Here is a 20745-nt window from a genome sequence, read left to right as displayed (position 1 = left end):
TTTTGTTGTCTTAGGCGTAGAAACCACACCAATCCATCCCGAACTCGGAAGTTAAACATTATTGCAGTGACGATTATAGTAGGAACACCACTGCAACACTTCCCCCAAGATCAAAGACGAAGATGACATAAGAATAATGGTTCATCTCGTCAAGCCTTACCCGATAGAGTTCAGCCACCAACACAACATCTTGTTCTGACCCCTTCAACGGATTGCTGCGGCGACTGAACATCAAAGGTTTCTCCAACTCATTTATGAACTCGAAAATCAGCTAGACCCGACTTGCCACAATCTTCTGCCATGACAACGGAAGATCGTCAAGCTAATGAGCTCAACTCCTGCGTCAAGGAAAAGTTTGAAATAAATTAATGGTTAATTCCATTAAGTTTCGTATTAATGTGATCTTAAATGGCTGTGACATTTAATCTGTAAAGCCAAATTTTTTTCCATACAAGATCAGTTATTTCGATAACCGATTTTTAATCGAGTCGTTTTAAATTTGATCTGTCTAAAAATATAATCGGTTCAATTTGATTTTACTATTTTTTTATTTTCGATTTAGATCGATGGGACACCCCTCCAATATATGTCATATCATTCTATATTTCAATAGGGTACGGTACGATACGTTACGGCACATAGGGGGCGATAGCCGCTATAGTCGGGGGATTAGAACTGCGATATGTATTCTAATGTACAAAATGAATTTATTTTACGAAATTGTTATTAATTAACATTTTAAATTTATCTGATTTATTTGCTTAAACAGGGTCAGTCCTAAATTGCCATACATAAATGGTAATAATAGAAACCCAATCAGCTCCCGTCAACCCCCCAGAATATCTCCTCTCCTGAGTGTCCCTGTCGCCATCACCAATGGATGATGTGTGGAAAGACCTCAGCCTCTCTTCCCACAACCACGACTCCACCACCTCCATCTCCGCCGCGCAGCCACCTATCTCCGAGCTGGACTTCCAAGACTTGTTTTCCTGCCCCTTGAACCAAATTCATCGGTCTAAAAGTGATGAACAAAAGAGTTACAGCAGTACTGTTTCAAAACCACAGGTAAAGAATAGTCGATCTGCTTCTGGTAAGTGAACTCAAAACCCATCTTTACTAATTTCACGCTCAAAACTCTATTTTGAAGTTGTAATCTTTGGAGACGATCAGGTCCCTGTGTTGATGAAAATGCGCGTGACAGAAAAATGATCAGATTGATGAAGAACAGAGAGTCGGCAGCCAGGTCTAGAGCAAGAAAACAGGTTTGTTTTTTTTTTTTCGTCAATTGTTGCATATGTTTTCGGGGTGAAATGCATGTAGTAAAAATGTGTACGCTTGTAAAAATATTAATCTCTTTCTTTTTTATCCCCCGATAATGGGATTGAGTGAGAATTTCAGCGTATTTTTTGGGTTATGTTTTCCTTTGGTTTTTCGTTTAAAAGACTGGTAATTTGTCTGTATATTTTAACAGAACATGTTTTTTTGGTTTGTAATGAAAAGGCATATACGTACGAGTTAGAGCTTGAGGTTGCACATTTATTGAAAGAGAATGCCAGGCTCAGGCAACAACAAGAAAAGGTAAGTTCCTAAACAAATTAAATGCCATTCGATTTTCAGATTTAACCACGATTTGATATATTTTAAAGGAAAAACGTTATTTTATTATTGACATTTTGGGCTTTAATATTCTGACTTGTCAAAAATTTTGTTTTTTCATTTGATAATTTAGATTTTTTTTTGTTTTGTTTTTTTTTAACCATTAAATTTATCATGTATTATTTATTTGAAAGTGATACTCACATATACGATTCACTAACAAGAATAAAACTTAAAATAATCGTCAAATATGTATCATAAGAAAAAATTGTTGTCAAATAAATTATCTTAAATTATTTATATTTTTCGTTTAGATGTTTTTATATAGATGGAAATCAAATTTGATAAATTACATGATTAAATATCAAAACTCACATCAATAAAATTGCATTTTTTACTATTTTAGAATATTATTTGAAATTCGCGTACTTGGTGTCTCATAATAAAGTATTTTATATAAAAAAAAATTTCACTGAATATATAATTAAACACCCACCCACCCATTTACGATTTCTGGAAACAAATTATAGTAAATATTAATGAATAAAATATAATGTTAAATCGCTTAAAAGTACTACCTAGTAGTAGGTTAAATTTAATCATCCCTGCTGATGTACTTGACTGTGGGATAAATTTATCTGTACTCGCTCATTTTTCAAAATTTCGTTGTATTTCATTAAATTTGCAGCTGTGTGTTGCAGCCGGCGATCGACGTCCCAAAAATCATAGGCTTTACAGCCTTTACAGAACCTTAACAGCCCCATTTTGAGTAGATTTCGCCTACTACATCTATACTGTAAAGTTTATGATGTGTTTTTCAAGTGGCTTCTATGTTGTAATATCGAGGAAAAATTATTTTTCCGATGTGAAAAGTAGAAAATTTTAAAAAAGAAAGTTGAGCCATATCCTTATGCAACATTGTAGTAATGGTCTTTTGTTTGATGGAAATATGGATTCGGTTTTTTGTTGCTTTTCAAGTTATGTATAATCTAAAAGTGTGTACGTACAATATATTCGTATTTCAATGAATTGTTCTTCGATAAAATCGAGATGGAATGTTTGGTTTTACTTTAGGTGTTTTCGAAAAATTGACGAGAAATGAGTTTTTGAAGCATCACAGCAATATTTATTGTGAATATGATAATAAAACATTATATAAATGAGTATTTGACTTTTTAAAAATGTATTACAATGTCTTTTATTTCATCCGTTTCAAATATATTGATTTATTTGTTTTTCCAAATATATTAAAAAAATAAATTCAACATATAAAGTGTACATGCACGAATGTTATTTAATCTGTGATGTAAAATAACAATGAGCAAGATTGGGATTTAGGAGGACCATATAATATAATAAAATTAACTGCGTGGGACATGTCTCGCCACTAATGGCCACACAATTCGTCTGGGTTAACCAAATTTCTTGGTGTAGATTGATGGGATCCAAATTTATCAGTATGTCTTTTATTTTTACTATTTTATTTCATTTTACTTATTTTTCTCATAGCTAAATATTAATGTATTAAGGCTGATATTTAAACCTTTTCCACCAGTTAATAATTTTTATAGGAAGCTGACGTCATGAGTTGCAGTTCTTGTTGACTAATTATACATATTTTCAATTATTTTCTCGTACTGAAAGAGGCTGTTTTAAATTTGTTTTAAAGATAATCAGTTGGCTTTTATTTGGGCATTTAATTACAAAAGAAAAACATGTCATAAGTGGACCCACGTGTACTACTTGGAAATTTATTTCGCGGGACCAATCAAAGCAATGCGAATGAATAGATATTTGTGAGATGCTCACACGAATATTTATTTGTTAGACGGATCAATTATAACGATATTCACAATAAAAGCAATAATATTAGCATACAAATTAATATTTTTTCATGGATGACCCAAATAAATTATATGTCTCACAAAATACGACTCATGAGCTCGTCTCGCGCAAATTTTTGCCTCCAATTATTGATCTCTTATAAATGGAACGGTTGAAATTAGGTTGTTTATCGGTTTCTTAGGTTTTTGATTTTGATTTTTTTTTCGATTTTAAAAATATATAATTTGATAATCGAATCATTTTTCTCAATTCGATTCGGTTTTTTTTACCGAAATAGTTCAATTATTTCTTTTGATTAATTCGATATGATACAGTTATTTAAATTAATAATATAAATATATTGTAAAACATGATATTTTATCTGTTTACATTATTTCTTAATAAAATATTTAAATATAAAATCTAAATGAATTATATAAATAATAATTAATTAAAAATTATTTAAAATGATTATTTATTCACTAAATATCATATCAAAAAATATATAATATAAATAAAATAATTAATTTAATGAAATTTTTGTTTTTTCCATCAGTTTAGTTTTGACATATATAATTCGAAATAGAACCAAATAAGCTTTTGTTTTAACATTTATATCCGAATTACAAAATCCGGCTTTCAGTTCAATTTGGTGTTTTTTTTCCAGTTTGTATTTTTTATTTTTTCGATTTTATCTGAAGTTTAAACACTCATAGTTTAATATATGCTTGAACCACAATCACAATCTCAAACCCATTTGTGAAAAATGAAAAAATAATTAAAAAATTTCCCTTTTGATTTTTCTTATAAATCTATAAGTCTGGCTTCACTATTGAATTCAAATACTGAAACCGTTTCCGCCTATTTTAAAAACGGGATTAGAAAAGTCGAGTTATGGGGGAAAAGGTGTCAATATGTAATTCGTTCATGCAGCATATGGACAGGTGGGTAAATTTATTCATATTAGTTATTATGCACACGCGATGCATGTGTACAAATTTTTTTTATCATTATTGATGAACTTAAATGTAATTTATATTTGAATTGTTGAACTAAATTGATATTTGAATTGTTGAACTAAAAAAAATAAAAATAAAAGTGTATGTTGAAATTTAAAAACAAAAACAAAATAACAAAAGTGTAATATTAGTATCATATAAGGGTAAAATTGAAAAAAAAAAATTGGTGTCCTTCTAGGTAGTTAGTATCATGTGCTCATCCTTAACAAAATAGAATAGATTAGTGCCAAATGCACGTTTGTATTATAATAAATATAAAAATAATAGTAGGAAAATAAATAAGAAAGTTTGAGAATAGGAATGGGAATCCAACCCAAAGAGTGGAAATTCATATTTTCATGTTCATGGGAATAGCCATATTCCCGTGTTCGACATATTTTTGTATATGTTCTGATAAAGTTTAAATTCAATATAAAAATGAATATCCTCTTGGGTTAAGATTGAAACTTGGATCTAACTCAACCTCAAAAGCTAGCTCAAGGGGGGAGGATTGTCCAATCCCATATATACCACTCAAATGTTATTTATCCAACCGATGTGGGACAATTAACACACCTCTCTCACGCCCAGGAATGAACATCTGGAGCGTGGATTTTACAAATGACCCAATTATGGACAGAACGGGTGGCCTAATTATAGGCAGTCCAACACATAACGGTGAAACCCGGGCTCTGATACCATGTTAAGATTGAAACTTGGATCTAACTCAACCCCAAGCTCTGGGATTGAGTTAGATCCAAGTTCCAATCTTAACATCTTGAAACCAAAGAATTTCTAAGTATACGTTTGGGAAAATTGATTTCGATTATATATTTTTTTGTTTACAATGAAATAATAAGTGGAATATTAGAATATCACATTAGTTTATTTACACATTAGTAAGACAAAGTATAACGAATTTCAAATTATATTGTTATTAAGTGAACTTGAAATACATCATAATTAACATGAATTATTATATTACATATGAGTAATTTATTTGGAATTTATGATCTCTGATTAACAAATATTGAAAATCTATATGTTTGAAATTCATCAATCTAAACACAACTTTAATGATTTTGTTTTTAAATTCATTTTGATGTTTTTTTTTTTCAATTATAATAATATGTATATTCAATTTGAAGTTCGACATTGGTTTCACCCAGGAGACCCGGGTTGGATTCCGGCAACAGAAATCTTATTTTATCTTGATATTAATTCAACTTTTTTTATTAACTACAATTTGTAATGCTTAACGTCTGGCCGATCCTTAAACATTTCGACACAGTATTTTTTATTCTATAAATTTTTTAAAAAACAACACATTACTCCTCAATATTAAATTTATGGTTAAATATAATTATAAGGACTAATTTATGATATTTATTAATTTTTAAGAACTGAAATGGATATAAAAATCTATTCTATTTTATTAAAATCAAGGACACCAAGGACATGATAAAAATTTATTCCATTTTATTAAAATCTAGCAACTCATGAGCCCTTTCCGCCATCCTACTATGATCCGGGCTTGCCATTTAACGTCCTGGGTCATGGAGGCTCTTCTATAATACCTCTATTTAATTTAATTTCCTATAAATTTTTTCATCCAATTAAAACATTGGGAAAATAGGAAATTTCTTTATAAAATTTACCTTTTCAATAATTTTTAAAATTTGTGTGAAAAACACATACAAACCTAAATATAGGAGAGAATTGGAGAATATGTGCTTTTACCCCCGAAAATAAAGACAGGATAGGCAAATTCTAGGTAATTAATATACGTCATTAATAATATGGATGCTTGTTATATTAGTCATAAGGTACACGTGATTCCATTTTGGATCCATTATATATAATAATTATGGAGAGTTAATGAGTTTAGACCAAAAAATATTGCCGGCAACCCATCTCAATTATGAACAAGGAAAAGAGGAGGAAACGATCGATCTCACTGCCAGGTTAGTTGATTGTCGGAAAACAATTTATTAGTACATGGACCTGAGTTTGACGGGTTGTTAATAATATATCAATTTTAATATTGTTCCCGTACAGGAAAAACAAATGATTATGCTCGGGTTAATTAATCTTAATTGTCTACCTAGGAAGTAAAATAAACAAACAGAAATTAAGTACTGTTTAGGTCAACAAAATATTAAATTATGCTACTAATCTAGAAAACAAATTTAAGTAGCCTTTTATATATTTTTATAATTTTTGATAAGTTTGAAAAAATGGTTTTTTTTTTTTTTTATGATGATTTGAAAGAGTGGCAGGATGTAATTCAATTGAATTACTACAACTAAGCATCTATCTAATTACAAGCAAGAAAGATTGGATTGAGCATTAGAAAACCTACACGGCATTATAAAAAGAGCTGTTCTCCAATATTATTTAGTATTCAATCATATCAAGAATGACTGGGGCATTACCATGTACCCTGTGGTTCCCGGGTAAGTGTTTTTATTTTTGACTCGTAATCTTTTAATCTAGCATACATTATTTTTAACTCGTAATCTTTTAATCTAACATACACTAAAATCAATCTCCATATGGTTGATTAAATCAGGCATGAAATTACTGGATTATAACGAAAGTGGGGAGCAATGTGACCAAGTTCCAGGTGGGAGATCGGGCGGGAGTGGGGTGCTTGGCTGCTACGTGCCTGGATTGCGAGTCTTGCAAGGACTCTGGTGATAGTGGGCGCACCGGACGAGCCCATTGATCTTCCATCTTTCCCATTGATTTTTGGTAAGCTAGCTAGCTTCCCAAACAAATAAGATTTTTCAACCTTCAATTACTTGTATAAAGATATTTATATATGAAAATTATTCGTAGGGAAAAGAGCGGTGAAAGGGAGTATGATAAGAAACATAAAAGAAACACAAGAGATGATGGATTTATGTGGGAAACACAACATAACATGTGACATTGAGGTTGTCACCACCCAAAAAATCCATGAAGCGTTGGATCGGCTGACGAACAATGATGTCAAGTATCGTTTTGTGATCGATATTGCCGGTAAATTTTCCAAACTTTAGAGAATTCTACAGCTTTATTCGTTATCTGAGTTTCTGTATTGACAAATCCGTTCATGCTTAAAATATCTGTAATTTGGATCGAAGATATAACTTTTAAAGTTAATTATTAATATCCAATCTTTTATGGCATTGTGTAGCTTGAGTGATGAAGGAGCTCGCATCCTTCAGGTTTGGACTTGATCATCATCATCTCCAATAAAAAGTAACTAAGAATTTTTTAAGAACATATATAATATATATGTGTCTCATTAATGTAATATATAAAAGAAGCCAACACTTGCAATTTCATTTCTTTAATTAAAAAACTTGAAAACATAAATGAGATTTTCATTATTTCGACAATCACTTTCATTTCAAAATATGTAAAATTATAAAGATTACTGCTCTTTCACCACATCAACTTATTCTTCCAATCAATAAGGTCATGGACTGCCACTGACCTCTTGGTCAAGTAACATCACAATTCACGATCCCCCACCCCTTGTAAAAAAAACAAAGATCATGGACTCGATTCACCCCGAGCCCGTCGTGAAATATTATAAAATTTAAAAATAGAAAAACATTAGATGGCAAGCATCACTAATCCAACTTCATGGAATCGGAACACTCAACTTCCCACATTCAAAATCAGCCATCTTCACCATAGTCACGGCAAAATAATTACTCAAGAACTTCTTCCTCAAATAGCTGATCACCTTCCCTTCTTTTTGTTGAACCAAACCAAACAAATAAGCAATACTAGTAAGGCTAAAACATCTCCATCTCCTTTCTTTGACATACTTCTCCAACCCCTTTTCAATTATCACAAATTCATCATCCTTTGCTTGCTCGTGTCCTTTCGTTTTTGCTAAGAAAGCCTCACCAAGACACCTAGCAAGAATAACACCGTCTTCCAAGGCGGAACATCCACCTTGCCCCAAATCCGGTGTCATAGGATGAAACGCGTCCCCGGCTACGCAAACGTTGTTTTTCAGAATATTTCCTAGTAAAATGTTCCAAGGTAGTCTGAATTTCAAAGGAGCATAGTTGATGAAGTCTAACCTCGGTTCTCCCTACAACGTCAGATACTTGTATTGGTGCACTTCGAACGTTGGCCACCACAAATTGCTTCATTTCCGCGGGGGTTGGTTCGTCCCCTTCATCTGTAGTTTATAGATACAAAATCCCCGTTGTGTCAAAATCTAATCTTTCAAAGTAAAAATACCAGGAAAGTACATATAAGAAATCGTGTTTACGCTAACGACTTACGTTTGAAGATGGAAGGATCGAAAGTGCATGCCCAATACACACTCTTGTCACTACTAGGAATAAGGCCATATCGCACGCCACCCTCCAAATGCACGTGGATCTTCGGTTCGTATGCGTGTGGATTCGGGTAGTTTACAAAGCCTCTTATTGATGATCTCCCACAGCTAACTGCATTTTGAAGCCCCAGCCATTTTGCTACTATAGAATTCACTCCATCACAACCAATCAACACCTGAATTTAGCCATGAAAACATCAATAATTCTTGATTTTTGTGTGCTAGCTAATACGAAAAACATGATTTTCAAGGACATCTCGAAGATACTTTAGTTTTTATAACAGATCCATCGGCAAGATGCACTAGTTTGAATTTCCCAGATTCTTCGATCAAAACAACTTTTGAAGAGAATCGGATGGTTCCCTCCGGCAATTCACCCGCCAAGGTTTCTAATAGAATTTTCCTTCTCACACATCGGTTTTCAAATTTGCTGCAAAACAAATGGTTATCTGAAAATCAATTCCAAAAAATATTTTTGGATTCTATATACATCTTTGAAAGTTACTCTGCGTATATTTGACGACCAAAAGGGATATGATTTTGTTATGTGGACCAAATGCGTACCGATGACCCACACCAGATGAACTAATTAAGGTTAACTTAGCGACTAAACTATGTATAGTTAATTATATCAACTAAAATAAATGAAGAGACCATAACATAGCAAGTTTGTTTTCAATTTCCATTTCCTAAACTATCCAACAAAATAACAGCCACCATCCTAGTGGCAACTTAAAAGCTGCGAAACTCACAATTTGACATTTGCCTCAGAGGATCTCTGAGAAGTAGGCTGGTTGGAATTCGCTGAAGCAAGTTGATATCTGCATCCAACAATTACTTCAAAACTTCTAAATCAAAATAAAGAACAATTCATTTTATTATTGGAGATAGACCTACCCTTGAATTTGCACAGAGCTTTTCCTCAGCAAATCTCCAATCCCAAGTGCATCCAGCGCCCTCCACGCATTTGTCCACATCGTCAGCGCAAACCCAGTAATCCTTAAATTCTCCGATGATTCTAACACCAGGCTCCGTATCCCCAATCTTCAAAAGTCATTTCATCAGAACAAAAAAACAACTACTACAAACAAAATCTTAACTATTCGAATCTGAACATACGCCGATACCTGTGAAGCCCCAAGGCCGTGGCCAGACCCGAAATGCCAGCCCCAACTACAACAATATCTTCACATTTAGCCGAGTCCATTAGATTAATCTTGTCTGAATTGGAATGGAAGATGAAGCAAGTTGTTTCAAATAAAGCAGCTAAATTTATAGAAGTAAGCTCCTGTTCTTGAGAATTTTTACCAATGTACCATATTTCCACTTTGTTTGATTTGATTGGGCATTTATATGAGAGGAATAATTTAGTTGCAAAGTTTTGGAAAAAACTTTGGAGTGATGCACGCTTGAATTCTTTGACTTAGCAAGTTGGCCGCCGGTTGAATCCTACATTGAGCCGCCGGTTGAGAATTCTTGAAAAACTACAGTGAAACTCCTCCATTTTATATCTTATCACTCGCTCTTTGATTCCATTTATTGGACTTTGATAATAAAATAATATTTAATGATGCAACATTTTCATCACAATTTATATTTAAACGCACACATGTTTTGACTGCCGTTAATATATTTTTCAAATTATATATATAAATAAATAAATAAAATAAACTAGGATAGGGAAAGGGTGAGACCAACCAATTGGGGTAAGCCCGCTTCTCCTAATTATTATATTTTCAATATCTTGTTTTATGTAATAAATAAATATATTGATGAAAGCCCTCTTCTCAGGCTAAGTTTCTTTCTTCGTCACGGTTCGGCTGTTTTCTGTTATCTTTCCCCAATTATAAATCAAGCCTACGATAGGCGCCATCTTTATCGACACTTCGATTCCGCTATTAAAACAATTTTCCTTAAAAATCCCCACACGATGAATGAGATAAAATTTAATTTCAAATCACCAAATATTTTATTATATAAAAAATAATTAGACCTAAATTAAATCTTTTTCGGTAAATTTAATAAAACCCACATCAACAAAAAGTTTCTAAATTAAAGCATACTTCCTAATAATTGACCGTTCGCACGTCAACTTTCACTATATCACGAAATCCCAAAAATTCGTTACTTTTTTTATTTTTTGGACTAGTTACGAGCTAGGAATGGCGTCTTGTGTGATTTAAGAATTTATTGGTAATAGTAACTATTTTTTTGTTCATAAACCATATCAAAACTTTTTGACAAAATATATGTTGGAAATTGTTCATTTAAAAAAATAGAAATGTGAAAAAAATAGTAAAAATAAAAGAGTAAAAGATAGAATAGCAAAAGGAGAAAAGTAAAAGAAGTGAATATTGAAAAACCACGTTTATTCCCAAGAATGACGCGTTTGTTCACGGGCTGCATTGAAAGCTATTCTATCTTGTAACCATTCTCAATCTATTCTATGCTCTGGCTATTCTGTTTTTTGAATTCAAAAGTTGTAACCAAGTTCAAAGGCTGCGATTGTTGACTTTTGATCGAAATTTTATATTGGAAAGATGTTTCAATATCTGAAAATAACGGAGAATGATTTTCTGAATATATACAAGCGACTAAGTATTTCTATTACATAACACAATCTGCCCAAAAATTATCAAATTTTCTGAATATATTTTTCAAGTTCCGTAGTATTCTTTGGTATTTCTATACAAATAATAACGCAAGGCTTGGAAAATCACACGAGCTATTTGCATTTTAAAAACCCAATAACAATATTATGAAGGGTGAAAATATTGTTTCAAGGACAACGGATCATTTTCGTGGTTCAAGCCAATACTTTTCTCATAACTATTCACTTTTCTTGTTTCATCTCCATTTCCTAAAGAAGAGTTTTTTTATTTATTTACCAACAATATCTATATAAGAAACTATTAAAATGTAAATTTTTTTTAAAAAATGATATATTAAATCAATTTAATGCAACCATTTTTATATTAAAAAAGTGTATTATTATATAATTAAAGTACAATAGATATGCAACGATATACTGCTTACAAACGGCATTACGCTCAGTAATTTTAATGGTTGTATTCATATGTATATATGTAGATGTATTCCAGTAAGTTACGTTGAGATAAAATAATCAAATACAGTGTTTTTTTTTTAGAATTGTGTACGATGTAATATTTTTATTAAAAATTAGTAAATATTAGATATGACTTTATAAAAGCCGGATATTTTAAGGTTTTCTACGTGGTTCCGAAAATTGCTAAAAAGAGTGTGTGTGCCTGGATATAAATATAGCCATGCATAAAACTCTGTGTCCAAGTAAGGCCGTGCATGGACATGTGCGTGTTCACTTTATCCCCCACAATTTTGTCCTTTTTAATTGGAATTATCATATGAGCAGTGATTTCACAAATCTTTACATGTGAGACGGATCAACTCTACTGATATTCACTATAAAAAGTAATACTCTTAGCATAAAAAGTAATATTTTTTCATGGATGTCCCAAATAATAGATCTGTCTCATAAAATACGATCTGTGATACCGTCTCACACAGATTTTTGTCAATTCTTATGATATCTATATTGATTAAATTAAATAAGATAAAAGCATACCTTGTACAATTTAAATAGATCGTTAACTTATTTAATATTTACACAATTTTCTCATATCATACTAAAATACTTTAAAAATTGTACTACACCCTTATAGATTTGAAATAATCTCCATATAATAATCTCGTCAACACGTGACCCCCTTATTTATATTAGCCAGCTTAGATGCAACCGGAATTTCTTATATATTCACAGATAAAGATTCGTGATATCGTCTCACAAGAAACTTACTACGTAAAAATTTAGAATTTTGGGGGTGATTTAGTCCATCAAGGTCGTCAGAATCCAGGGATGAACTGAAATTTATCTACATATATAAACCCACTCTCTCTTGTGCCCGTCTCTCAGAAATGAACTGCGTCATTGCGGTACTCTAACCCCTAAGAATTAAAGGAAGAAAATCTCAAATCCAAAAAACCTTTTTTTCCCACCGAAAATCCAGGCAGAATTTTTTTAAAAAAAGACACAGAAGAAAGTCCAAAAGAATGCATGTATCGGTCTTTCTTACTCTTTTTCTACCGTGCGTAGGTATGACATCGGTGATCCTGATTTACGTCTGTCTCCTGTGTTACGATGCGGCGAACACGAACAATGCCGGCGGTAACCCGGAGCTACGGTCGGTAAAGCGAGTCCAGAAAAATGGGCTCTCGGCCGCCGAACTGGAGAAGCTACCGAAGGTCACTGGCGAGGATTTGCTTCTGGGGTCAATTGTGCGATTTGTTTGGATGAAATTTGGAGCGAGCAACCAGTTAAACTGATTCCCGGTTGCAACCATGGGTTTCATGCAGAGTGCATTGATACCTGGCTGTCGAAAAACTCGGCTTGCCCGATTTGTCGGGTCGTTATTGGGCCGGACTTTTTCGACCCGACTGAGAATCCGTGTTGAGTAGAAGGGAAGGAAGATGAAGAATCTCTGTGCTGTCATGGAAAGCAGACCGTCTCAGGGGGATATTATTGGCGGCGGGAATTGCAAAATAGCTTCCATCAACTATTTACTTACAAAAATGACATCTTCGTGTGTATTTGAAATACATACTGAAGAGGTCATTTTTTTAATTAAATAGTTGACCGAGGTTAAAAAACAAAATACCTCGGGAATTAATAATATTCAAGTTTAATTTTTTTTGTATGTTTACAATATACATATAATTATCATATTTTCTATTTGGATTATTTTCACTCGTTAGCCTCTTCCTTCTAATATTTCCCACATTTTGCCGTAATTATGAATGTTTAAATCATGCAAGGATTTTTTACATGAAAATGGAAATATATATATATATATATATACCTATTATTTTATACATTAGAAGAAATACATATAAAAAAATTTAAATAGGTCAATAGAATGTCCATCTCTTAAGACATTCACTGTAAAAATTAAAATAATTAATGACGATGGAATGAATTGAGGAAAAAAACAGGAGAAGGGGAACTAATTTGCACCTTGATTTGGGTGAGGATTATCAGAGCTTTCGAGCGAACGAGTTGTATTTCGATTACTACAATAATTTATTGCATCGCATTTATTACTTACAGCAGGAAATAACAAAATTATACTCGTATTGCACATTTTAAATGATGCTTACATCCCATTTACTCCACTTTCTCATGTGTGTAGAATGAATTTTTTTTTAAATATCCATCTCAATTATATAATTCAATTTTCATATTTATTATTATTTTTCCTGTTCGTTTATCAATTTATCCCTATTTTTTTTCATGGATTTACAAAGCATCATGCCATAATTAAAGACATCCTTTTTCAATCTTATTCAATGTCTAAGTCAAGTCGTATTGAAGATTAGAGTTAAATTTTCTGTGAAGAGCATTCAAAGGGTAAAATTTTTGCCCTTTAGTTTCATTTTCTTTCGCCTTATTCTAGAAATAGGAGTTATTTCAACAAATGTGATGGCTCTCCATTATCATTCATTAAAATAAGGTAATGAAACTTAAACTGGTGTTAAAAAACCTGGCTTCTTCATATTTCAGTTTTCTTATTATTATGTTTTTCTCGAGAAAGGCATGTTATCGCCAACGCTCTCTTTTTCATATGGCTGCAAGTTATTTGTATTTTTTTATTTTACTTAAATTTTTTAAAATTATAAATTTATTTTCATATTTTTTTATAATTTTTTTTTTGTAAAAAATTATGATAATACCCAATTTGAACCCAGAATATCTGGTACTAAATATTTCAAATTTGGGTCTGGGTATAGAAATTAAACCCAAAAATCTCACTCATGCCTGCCCACCCCCATACACAACAATCTTCTTTCCTCGACTTTGTTTTGCGATAAAGTACCCAATTTACGTATAAAAATTAAAAACTTGTTGGTAGCTATGCTTTTATGATGATTTTTCCTTCGAATCAGTAGTGGCATGATGAAAACTTGAGGCTTATAAGTTGATGATAGTGTCAGACATTATTTTATTTTATTAAGAAGATTTTTACTTTATAGATTTTTCGGTAACCTGACAATCTTCTCTCATGATATAACTTTAACTTGTGATAATACCATAATAAATCATAAGTTCAATAATAAAAAATGAATTAAAGCTCTATTTGAACACTTCAATATGTAAGAAAGTGTATGAAAGTTTTTTGAAAAATAAAGAGTTCAGATGATATTTGGTTCACTATTTTAATGATGCTTGTTTGCAAAGACATGTTGTTTCGACATGTAGGTTGTCTTTTGGGTTCAAAAGTCTGAAAACATAATCAAAAGACGCCATTAGATTGAATGTTTGCAGAAAACTCACAGAAAATTCACAACTTTTCGTGCATTAGCATCACCAGCGTCTAGCGCATCTGGTAATCCGATATGTCTGGTCCAGAACCTGGAGTGCTGGGACGCCTAATTTAATTATTGCGAAAAAAACTTTCTTTCTCTATATTTTTAATTTAATTATTGCGAAAAAACTCTCTCTCTATATTTTTACTCTTTAATAGACTAGCCAATAGAAGAATACTATCTGGCAATGTTCAAAAAAGGTCAAAAATAATCGACCTCGTTTAAGCGCGATTGAATATGAAGAGAAAGTTTTGCAAGTGTGAAAAAGTGATAATTATTTTGTCAATCGTATTAAGCGTACAAAAAAAAAAAACACACACACACACACACACACAATTTTTTCATTTGATATATCGTGTTAAATCCGTTTAAATTTATAAAATTTGAAATTTGATTGCGACGTTTGGTCATATTTGGCATCGTTTAAAACCTACCTATTTGGGGATGCTTCTTCATTTGATGGAGTTTTAGTGAAACTACTTTCTCAGATACACCACTCAACTTTTTTTATTATTATTAAAATCATTTCCATTACATCACTCAACTTGAATGTACGTACGTCACGGAAGCTTTCAAATGAAATAAAAATTTAATTTATGCTTGATAAATGTCTCATGTACAATAAGAAATTATTCCAATATTTATTTCATGTACAATTTCGTTACACCATAAACCAAAAAAGACACACGACTCCACTCTATTTTAATTTAAAAAAACTAACATAAAACTTAAAAAACAGGGAGCCTGAAATTATATCATGGAAGTCTTTTGCTTACCTAAAAGCTGCTTCCTCGATAACAGGCGCCATAATGCAGTTGGAGGGAAATATGATGATACGTGTACGATGAGAAATCCGACTCATTTATTTATTTAATGCTCTGTCAACTTCAAGGCAGCGGCGTATTGTGGACACGTGACCAGTGCACAAATTAAGGCATTCAAGCATTGGTCCTAGTTTCATTCATGCGAGGCTACGCCGTCAAATCATACACTTTGTACGTGGCACAATCCCACTTCACTGGCGTAATTTCTAGTTTAACTTTAATATTTTTTTACATAATTCGATTTTTTTTTGTAAAAAAAATGGGTGAAACTTGAGAGGACGCTACGTGTTGCTTGTTTTTTTTAATTAGCGGCGTTATAATTTATGTGGGAGAATATGCATGGAATTATAAGTGATTAAAGCAGAGGACGAAGAGTAGAATCTTGCTACTGCGGGTGAGCCTTTTGGCCTGCACAGAGACGGGAAGCCATGGGGGAAGAGCTGAACCGGAATGAAGTTGATTCGAGTAACGAGAGCCCTCAAGGGGGATTGTACTCTCTTTTGTGCTCCAAAGATGACGGCTTTCTGCTATCTTCCACTGCGGACCAGGTAACTGGTTTAGTAGTTTTAAGGATTAAAAACCATTTGGGTGTAAGTTGAACACTTCTCTCTGCTTACCTCTTCGGGGAGTGTCCCTTGTATGGATTATCCAATTTAATTTGCTTGGTTATGTGAGATCGACACCTTCTTTTGTTAATTTCATATGGTTGAAAAATGTTGGATGCTTGCTTATGCTGGCAATCAAATATGCCGCCGGTTGATACCTGTAACGATCCACTTTTGATTATTGTTATTTGTCTTTTACATTTTGATACATGTATCATAATCAATCTTTTGTAGCAACGCAGGTCTTTTTTTATTATCGAAATTGACTAGAAGCTATTGTGCAAAATGTGGGTCCTTCCCAAATTTGCGCCTCCATCCTCAAAATATTGTGCCATAAGTCCAAATAATGGAGCTCAAACCTTGAAACTAGTTTGATATATCCGCCTGAATTTTAAGAAGAGTGGCAATCTTATTTTATTATTTTTCTGGTGATGGGAACCCGCATGGCTGCCTTTTGGTGAGGACTTGTAAACCCTCGGGTTTAACTTAATTAATAGTCACCTACCTTATCAAATCGGATATCTGTGGCCACACAAAAACAATCTTACTATTTGGATGTATGATCAACTTCCTAAGCTTTTAAATACCAATTTGCTGGAGTATTTGGGTGACGGGAATTAAATATGACTTGCAAATGGTTACGTCTTAGCCTTGTAATAATTTCAAAAGCTTAGGAAGTTGATCACTTTACCAGTACCTTACATCTATGCCTACTTCGATAGAATGCTTGAATCAATTTGACGCATAAGCCCACTTTTTAGTCTTGAAAAATTTTCAACTTGATTCCACGTTTATCCTTTAAATTGTCGCTTTTTTTGTCAGGTAAGAATCTCTGATATCCAAAGCAAAGTCATTGGCATATATTTTTCTGCAAACTGGTTTCCACCTTGTCGAAAATTCACCACAACGTTGGTCAATACTTACGAGCAACTCAAGAAGAGAAACATTGATCCAGGTTTCGAAGTAGTCTTTGTTTCATCTGATGAAGACCTTGACTCCTTCGATGAATACCGATCTTCCATGCCATGGCTTTCGATTCCATTTTCGTCTACGACAACAAAAAGGGCCTTGAATCTGAGGTTCAATGTCGAAAGTATACCATGCTTAATCATTCTACTGCCAAATTACGATGATAAACAAGATTCAAGAATTGAAAATGGGATCGATGTTATTGATCGGTATGGAGCACGGGCGTACCCGTTCACCAAAGAGAGATTGGAGGAGCTGATGGAGGAGGAGAAGGAGAAGCGTGAAAACCAAACTCTCAAAGAGTTGCTGACTACACCTGAAAGAGATTTTCTTGTGAGTCATTCCATGCCTGAAAAGGTAATTAGTGGCCTGGTTTGGTTCATAGGATTTGAGCCTTTTGAGGTAATTATTCTATTTATTATTGATGAATTCACAAACTGTTAACACCCACTGTCAACTTTTTATTTCCGAATCGATACTATTTTGTTATTGAGTGTATTGGGTGTTTTTTTAATCATCATCGATCGAGGAGGATAATTAAAATCTAACTCTTATACCATCAAACGGGAGTCGACAATCTTTATCAATTAGTATATACCAGCTCTTGGTGTCTAACCATTAATTCACATCACTGAGAAGTTGAAGAGTGTTATGTTTTTTTCAGGTGCCTGTTGCTTCTTTGATGGGAGAAACAATTGGACTTTATTTCTCAGCTCAATGGTGCTCCCCAGGGGTGAAATTCACCCCCAAGTTAGCCTCAATATACCATAAGATCAAGCAAGAATCCACCATCAATGGCAATAATGTTTCCTTCGAAATAGTCTTCATATCAAGCGACAACGACGAATCATCCTTCGACTTACATTTCTGCACCATGCCATGGCTTGCACTGCCATTTTCAGATCCAACAATAAAAAATCTCATCAAGTATTTCGACGTTCAAAGTATTCCAAGCTTGGTAATACTGAGTCCGGATGGGAAAACCGTGACCAAAGAAGGCCGGAACCTCATCAACCTGTATCAAGAAAATGCCTATCCATTCACCCAAGTGAGAATAAGATCGCTCGAGATGAAAAACGATGAAGAGGCCGAAAATTTTCCAAAATTGAGGTACCATTTCAGGCATGGCCATGAGTTAACTTTGGTGTCGGAGGGCAATGGAGGCGGCCCATTTATATGCTGCGACTGCGATGAGCAAGGGTTCGGATGGGCATACCAGTGTATAGACTGTGGGTATGAAGTTCATCCCAAGTGTGTTCGAGATGTGGAGCATGATTCTGTAATCGAAAGTTAATTAAATTCAAGTATTATTTCTTTTTTGCTCATACGAGGAGGAGAATTCTCTCGTATTATGTGTTTATTAATGCACCGAACGAATCATGTGAAGATTTGGGACCAGTAATCTTAATTTGAAATCTATATGATTTGCTGAGTTCTTTGAATTTACTTGCTTTGTTTTCCAAATAAAGATATGATCGAGGCGAAAAGTTTTGTTTGATAAGTTGGTGTGCCTGCATTTATAATGAAACGGGTTGAGGAACTGGAACCATAATTCGAGCTTTTAATTGATGGAGCTACTTAATTACACTGAAAGAAAATTGCAAAAATCATTCAATGTTTATAAATCATCAGTTAATATAACTTGGTATTCGGCAATAAGTTTCTTTTTGTTATTATTATTTTAATTTTTTTCATCAACAAGCGTTTAATATTTAGTGTTCAGTAGGAATATAGTAATAATGTTTAAACACAGCAAACTATACGAGCGAGTTCCCAAGGCTGGCCGGCGCAGTGGAAGAAAGGGAGAGTTCATTTACTCAGCGTGCAGCTACTGCAAACAAATTGTGTTAAATGTCTTACTATGGCAAAGCTGGGAAATTGCTTGGTTGATTTTTGCCCCCATTTTCTAAATTCAACTCAACATTTTTTTTTATCTTGAATTTGTTTGTTATTGTTTATTTACAAGTATTAACGAAACAATTTACACAATCTCATCAAAAAGTATGGAGTCAACGTGATACATATGCATTATATTAATTTTTTTATTTTTCGACATTTATTTTAACATCAACCCTCGTTATTTATGAGTTTCACTGTCTACTCATTAATCTTTATTCATATTTTACATTAAATATTTTTTTCTAGTTTTATTTACCAAAATTAAATGATTATAACTTAAAATAAATAATATATTATTTTAAATCTATTTAGTACTAAAAAAATTGTGATCTGAATGTAATTTATTTAAAATTAAAATATTGCACGCCGCGTAGACTCTGTGTCAGAAGGAATTTCTCAACTTGTTGAACCCGATTGCTCCTTCATTTTGTATCAGTTTGAACTCAAATAATAGAAAGTCGATAAAAAACAAAAAAACAATTTATAGCTCCATTAGTTAATACAAAGTTAAGATGAAAAAATATAAATAATGTGAGGATACCCAGATTTTTATATCGGGTTCAGTCAGAAATGCGGATATTAAAAGCTTCATAGATGATCATATCGGGTCGGTGTTCAGGGTCCTGCACAGAAAAAAAGAGGGTTATGGGGTGTTAAAAATCTTTCCAGTGCTTAAATCAGTTCCAATAGCAAACTTCAAAGTAAGATATAATAATGCAAAGTAAACAAGAGAATGCGAATGAATAAAATCGTAGACCAATACCTAATATTTATAGACATAAATGGTTAGTTATTTTATGGGAGTCGAATTCTTGTTAAGATAGAACTTTGCCTGAAATAAGAAACATCATGCGGTATGACTCAGTGACTAAGACTCTTGCCTTATCTCGAAGAGATTTGATCGAATCTCGTATATATCGGAGAGTTGCTCCTTTATCGACGAAGATGTCTCCATATTCCCTAACTGCATTATAGCTCGGACTTCTGACCACATTAGTGGGCTCAGACCTCTAGTAACAGACTAACAGTGCTGAGGAGATAGGCCTTATTAAAAATTCACGAGCTCGAACTCCTGAGCTCGGACACCTTACTATATGCTTGGGTTCGGTAGCATGACCCTTGATCAATAATTAGGCCTGAGTCTTGAAGAGTTAGAGCTCGTTTTGAAATGGATTTGGATCCGTCAAGATATATTCTAGTGCTGCTTGCTAATGTTATTCAGATTTAGAAGAATACAAAGAGTAAAATTTACTAATGAACGTGGTTTTATATAAATAAGAGCA

General features: G+C 33.0%; 2 protein-coding genes and 1 pseudogene across 3 annotated transcripts; 2 read left to right on the top strand and 1 right to left on the bottom strand.

Moving 5' to 3' along the window:
* Window positions 1-687: 687 nt before the first annotated feature.
* On the top strand, window positions 688-2458 carry LOC142544654 (protein FD-like). Its single transcript, XM_075651685.1, has 4 exons — window positions 688-1090; window positions 1171-1262; window positions 1501-1578; window positions 2285-2458. The coding sequence occupies exons 1-4, from the start codon at window positions 877-879 to the stop codon at window positions 2363-2365; spliced, it is 465 nt and encodes a 154-aa protein (XP_075507800.1). The 5' UTR covers window positions 688-876; the 3' UTR covers window positions 2366-2458.
* A 5281-nt stretch (window positions 2459-7739) lies between these two features.
* LOC142545921 (monooxygenase 2-like) lies at window positions 7740-10241 on the bottom strand (annotated as a pseudogene).
* Window positions 10242-16264: 6023 nt separating this feature from the next.
* On the top strand, window positions 16265-18995 carry LOC142545919 (putative nucleoredoxin 2). Of its 2 annotated transcripts, none has more exons than XM_075653355.1 (3): window positions 16265-16537; window positions 17417-17965; window positions 18228-18995. In XM_075653355.1, exons 1-3 carry the CDS (start codon window positions 16418-16420, stop codon window positions 18855-18857), a joined length of 1299 nt encoding a protein of 432 aa, XP_075509470.1. In that variant the 5' UTR covers window positions 16265-16417; the 3' UTR covers window positions 18858-18995. The 2 variants fall into 2 exon arrangements, with proteins under 2 accessions (XP_075509470.1, XP_075509471.1); XM_075653356.1 differs by having other exon boundaries at window positions 16266-16537; window positions 17417-17920.
* The last annotated feature ends 1750 nt before the right edge of the window (window positions 18996-20745 follow it).

This window comes from Primulina tabacum, chromosome 5, assembly GCF_025594145.1.
Source record: "Primulina tabacum isolate GXHZ01 chromosome 5, ASM2559414v2, whole genome shotgun sequence".
NCBI classification, from domain to species: domain Eukaryota; kingdom Viridiplantae; phylum Streptophyta; class Magnoliopsida; order Lamiales; family Gesneriaceae; genus Primulina; species Primulina tabacum.
Note: the sequence above shows the minus strand (reverse complement) of the source record. Positions and strands in the feature narration are given on the sequence as shown.